General features: G+C 55.6%; 1 protein-coding gene across 1 annotated transcript; it reads right to left on the bottom strand.

Moving 5' to 3' along the window:
• Positions 1-1065: 1065 nt before the first annotated feature.
• Dusp1 (dual specificity phosphatase 1) lies at positions 1066-5382 on the bottom strand. Its single transcript, XM_090325369.1, has 4 exons — positions 4951-5382; positions 3938-4086; positions 3020-3239; positions 1066-2162 (listed from the first exon to the last, which is right to left on the bottom strand). Exons 1-4 carry the CDS (start codon positions 5315-5317, stop codon positions 1798-1800), a joined length of 1101 nt encoding a protein of 366 aa, XP_090181495.1. The 5' UTR covers positions 5318-5382; the 3' UTR covers positions 1066-1797.
• Positions 5383-5914: the final 532 nt, after the last annotated feature.

Raw genomic sequence — 5914 nt, 5'->3', positions numbered from 1 at the left:
TTGCAGGGAGAATGCTGTGGGAGCTAGCAGCTCAGGAGACTGAGACCAGATCAGAGGAACACAGGTCAAAGCCAGCCTGAACAGCAAATTCAAGAGACTCCCACTAACGGAAATGATTAAGTGGAGATGTAGCTAAAGTGATTGAAAAAGGCCAAAGTGGTGCTGTGGCTCAAGTGAACGAGTGCTAGCTTTGAGCAAAACAAGCTCAAGGAAGGGCTGGGAGTTTTCTCTAGTGGTAGAGTGCTTGCATAGCATGCACAAAGGCCCGGGTTCGATTCCTCAGAACTACATACATAGAAAAAGCCAGAAGTGGTGCTGAGGCCTTGAGAAAGTCCAAGAACAGAGTTCAGGCCCTGAGCTCAAGCCCAGGACTGGCCAAAAAAATAAAAAGTATCAGCCTTAAAGAGAATACTAGGCCGGGAGTTTGGCCTAGTGGTTAAGGTGCTTGCCTAGCATGCATGAAGACCCGGGTTCGATTCCTCGGTACCACATACATAGAAAAAAGCCGGAAGTGGTGCTGAGGCTCAAGTGGTAGAGCTCTAGCCTTGAGAAAGTCCAAGGACAGTGCTCAGGCCCTGAGCTCAAGCACAGGACTGGCAAAAAAAAAAAAAAAAAAAAAAAAAAGAGAATACTAGTATCCAAGTTCAAACCCCAAGACTAACACACAAAAAAAGTGCTATATATATATTATATATATATATATATACTGTATATCTAATGTATTATGTAATATATACAATATATTTACATGTGTATATTATACACAATACATATACATATGCAATGCCTCTATGCCTCAGCATCTTTTTTTTTTTTTTTTTTGCCCACCTTGGGGCTTGAACTCAAGGCCTGGGTGCTGTCCCTGAGCTTTTTTACCCAAGGCACTCTACCTTGAGCCACAGCTCCACTTCTGGCTTTTTCTGTGTATGTGGTGCAGAGAAATCGAACCCAGGGCTTCATGCATGCTAGGCAAGCACTCTACCACTAGGCCAAACTCCCAGGTCCTTGCTTCCCAATTTTCACTGACCCGAGGCCAACAGGTGAGATGACCAAAGAAGCAAAGCATTAAGATTTCAATAGAAATGCCATAATTTATTCTGTTGTATAAAAAAAAAAAGTCCTCCATATTATATACCAAAAAAATATCTTCTCAGAAGAAGAAATATATTATTTCAGGTCATAAATAATCAGCAAACATATAACTGTTGGCAACTTAAAAACAAACAAACAAAACACTGGTGGTTTCCATCAGTGCTACCAACCAACCTGCTTAGGATCTATTTATATGATAATACATTAGACACGGACACACACAGAGAAACAAAACAAAATTGAGGTATTTGTTTCTGCTAGGAGTAGACAACAGACATTTGTGAAAGTAGGTCACCTCCACAAAAATAAATAAAGATATCTTCTCCTACGTGTATATGGTCAGGGATAATAATACTGGGAGTTATATCAAGCATGAAGAATTTCTAGAAAACAAACAAACAAACAAACCAGGGCCAAGGCAAAACAGACACAAACTCATAATCTTTTCTTCTGTGCCCCATTCTGTTGGGGGGGGCCGGAGGGAAACCCCTCTCCCCACCCCATGTTTATAGATTTGGTCCCCAATGTGCTGAGCTTAAGCCATTTCTTGCACCAAAGCTATCATGAGTATGACTGCATCTTGGGAACCAAGTGAAATGAGAAGACTGGGAGGCCCGAGAGCCCGCCCCTTCCGGGGTTATTGCCTCCTTCCTCCCAGGGAGCCTGGAGTCAGTTCAGGTAGGACAGGTCACCCCTCCAGGCTGTTCAGCAGCTGGGAGAGGTGGTAATGGGGCTCTGCAGGTAGCTCAGAGCACTGTTCGTGGGATGCACAGGAATGGAGACAGGAAAGTTGAACACAGTGGTAGTGGATGTGTCTAGGACTGTCATGGTGGGACTTCCGGCCTCAGCTGAGCAGTGGGGGGCCAGCACCTGGGACTCAAACTGCAGCAGCTGACCCATGAAGCTGAAGTTGGGGGAGATGACACTCCGCCTCTGCTTCACAAACTCGAAGGCCTCGTCCAGTTTTACCCGGTTAGTCCTCATGAGGTAAGCCAGGCAGATGGTGGCTGAGCGGGAAATGCCAGCCTGGCAGTGGACAAAGACCCTCCCTCCAGCGTTCTTGATGGAGTCTAGAATACAAAGAGAAGGGCTGGTGAACTCAGGAGCCAGGTGTGGCTGAACCCCAGCCATTCAGAAGGCTGAGATCTGAGTGATCGAGGTTCGAAACCAGCTTAGGCAGGAAAAGTCTGTGAGATTCCATCTCAATAAGCTGGAGGTGGGGCTGGGAAGGTGGCTTAGTGGCAGAGTGCTGGCCTTGCGTGCATGAAGCCCTGGGTTCGATTCCTCAGTATCACATATGCAGAAAATGCCAGAAAGTGGCGCTGTGGCTCAAGTAGTAGAGCACTAGCCTTGAGCAAAAGGAAGCTCAAGAATGGTGCCCAGGCTGAGTTCAAACCCCACAACTGGCACAAAAATAAATAAGATACAGTAAGGAGTGTATATACTATAAACTAAGTCCTGCCAGCTTACTCTTGTAATCCTAGCTACTCAGGAAGCTGAGATCTGAGGACAGCAGTTCGAAACCAGCCTGAGTAGGAAAAGTCCAGGAGACTCTTATCTCTAATCTGCCAAAAAGTTGGAAGTGGCACTTTGGCTTTGGTGGTAGAGTGCTAACATTGAGCAAAACAAGCTCAGGGACAGTGCCTAGGCCCTGAGTTCAAGCCCTAAGACTGGTACCAAATAAAGCGGGGAGAGGGCGCCTTGAACCCACAACTGGGTAGTACTGATTTATTTAACAGATATATCCTGGACAAGTCAATTCAAAGGAGCCTCAGCTTGTACATCTGTAAAGTGGGATGCTGGCAAATCCTTACTTTTGCTAGGATGGTTCCTTAGACTAGGGTTGATGGTTAAAGGATGAGAGGAAGGCCCCCAGGGCCCCCCAAGAGACAGAGTCAGAGCAGTCCCAGGCATGACCTCCAATTACCTATGAAGTCGATGGCCTCATTGAACCAGATGCTGATGTCGGCCTTGTGGCTGTCTTCCACGGGAATGCTCTTGTACTGGTAGTGAGCCTCGAAATGGTTAGGGCAGTTGGCCGAGACGTTGATCAAGGCCGTGATGCCTAAGGCATCCAGCATATCCTTCCGGGAAGCGTGGTAGGCACTTCCCAAATACAGGAAAGGCAGGATCTCCACAGGGCCACCCTGCAGTGCAGAAAACAAAACCAAAAAAAAAAAAAAATCCCCCACACTCAGTCTTGCTCAAAAGTCAATACCAGTGCCCACACCCGCAAAAACTCCCTGACTAAAGAAGGGAGTTGCAGACAGCCATTCACCTTCTCATGCTTAGCTCTGTTCATGGAGTTTAAAAAAAAAAAAAAGAAAGAAAAGAAACAAGGGAGTGGCTCACATTTCTCATCCCACCGACTCGGGGAGGCCGAGATCTGAGGATCAGGGCTTCCAAAGGAGCCTGGGGCAAGAAAAGTCTGTGAGACTCTTTTATTCTCCCCCCCCCCAAAACCAACAAAAAGCCACACGTGGAGCTGTGGACTCAGGTGGTAAAGAGTGCTAACTGTGAATGAAAATTAAAAGAGATGGTTCCCAGGTCCTGAGTTCGAGCCCCAGTAAGGGCACAAAAAAAAAAAGGAAGGGGGGGTGGGGTTGGCGATGGATTTGTTAAGGGAACCCACTGTTCTGGGAAGCACCGAGTTCACTTCTGTAAAGGCAGGCGTTACAGCCAGGTCTCCATTTGACCGTGAAATAAAATAAAATCCCCTCTGGCACATATAAATAAACCTGCAGTCACTTGCTATATTCTCGCTGGCACAGCTCTTCCCGGCCTGTGCCAGCCCTTCTCTCTCTCTCCTCCCAGTCCTCCGGTGGCGGCTGGGGTCCCCACTCACCTGATCGTAGAGTGGGGTGCTGCTGCAGGAGCTGCACCCGGATTCGGCGCTGTCGGGGACGCTGGAGCTCAGGGGAAGGCTGAGCCCCAGGGGGGTCGTCTGCTTGCTACACAGCTCGGGACAGGAAGCCGAGAACGCCTCATATCCTCCTGCAATACAGAGGCACAGACAGGTAAGGGACTGAGGGGTGCAGAGGTAGGGAGCACCTAGAGACCAGCACTTCAGCCGTCCATGGGGGGGGGGGGGACCCAGGCTAAGTCTTCTGTTCCTGAAACCCAACAAAAGCGAGGGACAAAGTCCCTAAGAGAGAAGACAGCCCTAACCCACGCGCGCACCCCGAATCCAGGGTGTGGGACGCCCCGATCTCCCTCTCTTCTCCCTCGAACCGGTGTCAGGGATGGCACCCCCCCGATCCTCCTCCCCGCCCGGTGTCAGGGACGGAGGGCACCCCCGATCCTCCCCACCCGGTGTCAGGGACGGAGGGCACCCCTGATCCTCCCCACCCGGGCTCAGGGACAGAGGGCACCCCCGATCCTCTTCCCACCCGGTGTCAGGGACGGAGGGCACCCCGGATCCTCTCCCCACCCGGTGTCAGGGACAGAGGGCACCCCGATCCTCTTCCCACCCGGTGTCAGGGACGGAGGGCACCCCCGATCCTCTTCCCACCCGGTGTCAGGGACGGAGGGCACCCCGGATCCTCTCCCCACCCGGTGTCAGGGACGGAGGGCACCCCCGATCCTCTTCCCACCCGGTGTCAGGGACGGAGGGCACCCCGGATCCTCTCCCCACCCGGGCTCAGGGACAGAGGGCACCCCCGATCCTCTTCCCACCCGGTGTCAGGGACGGAGGGCACCCCCGATCCTCCTCCCCACCCGGGCTCAGGGACAGAGGGCACCCCCGATCCTCTTCCCACCCGGTGTCAGGGACGGAGGGCACCCCTGATCCTCCCCGCCCGGTGTCAGGGACGGAGGGCACCCCCGATCCTCCTCCCCTCGCCCCGGCCCGGCCCTCACCTTGGAGGAAGAGCACCCGCGTCCCGCGCGCCTCGCGCCGCAGCGCGCCCGCCGCCAGGGCCAGGGTGCCGTCGCGCTTGGCGGCGTCCGGGGCGGCGCTGCGCTCGTCCAGCAGCACCACGGCGTGGAAGGCGCCGTCGAGGAGGCGGCCGCGGAGCTCGGCGTTGGGCACGATGTGCTCCAGACCCATGGCGCCCTTGGCGCGGCGCCGCACGATGGTGCTGAAGCGCACGTTCACCGAGCCCGCGATGTGGCCGGCGTTGAAGGCGAAGAAGGAGCGGCAGTCGAGCAGCAGGCACTGCGCCGCGCGCTCCCGCAGCAGCGCCCGCAGCGCCCCGGCGTCCAGGACGCCCACCTCCATCACCATGGCCCGCCGACCACCCAGGCGCGTCCCTGCCAGGGGAGCTCGAGCGCGACCGCACCGGGGATGGCCGCCGCCCGCCGCCCTCGGGGTCGCCGCGGGAGCTCCAGGCCGCTCTTCCTCCGCCGCGCGCCGGGCCGGGCGCCGCGCCGCTATAAGCAGCCGCCGGGGGGGCGGGGCCTGGGCGTGCGCGTGCGCGCGCGGGGAGGAGAGGGAGGGGGGCCTGGAGGGGGGGAAGGGCTGTTTGTTTGAATGGCGGTCACGTGGTGCTGCGGTGACGTCACCCGCCCCGCCGGGCCTTGGCGCCTCCGGAGCCCAAGGCGAAGACGTCATCGGCCTTGGAACCCGGAGCATGCGCAGTGCAGGCGGTGCCCGGCCCCCGCCCCGCGCTCCCCGGAGCGGTGTCCAGGCCGAGCCCCCCCCCCTCTCCCCGGGCCCCGCGACCCCCAGGACTGAGGCTGTGCGGACCCGGAACCCCACCTCCCACCCCCGCGCACACCCATCTGAGCGCCTTCCCTCTCGTTTCCTTCCCCTCCAGCAGCAATCGGGGAAACTGAGGCCCGAGGAGACGCCGCCCGGTACCCCGGGGCCGGGGGCGTCCCG

The sequence above is a fragment of the Megascapheus bottae genome, chromosome 38 (assembly GCF_031878675.1).
Source record: "Megascapheus bottae isolate mThoBot1 chromosome 38, mThoBot2.hap1, whole genome shotgun sequence".
NCBI classification, from domain to species: Eukaryota; Metazoa; Chordata; class Mammalia; order Rodentia; family Geomyidae; genus Megascapheus; species Megascapheus bottae.
This window is presented reverse-complemented; position numbering and strand designations above follow the sequence as displayed.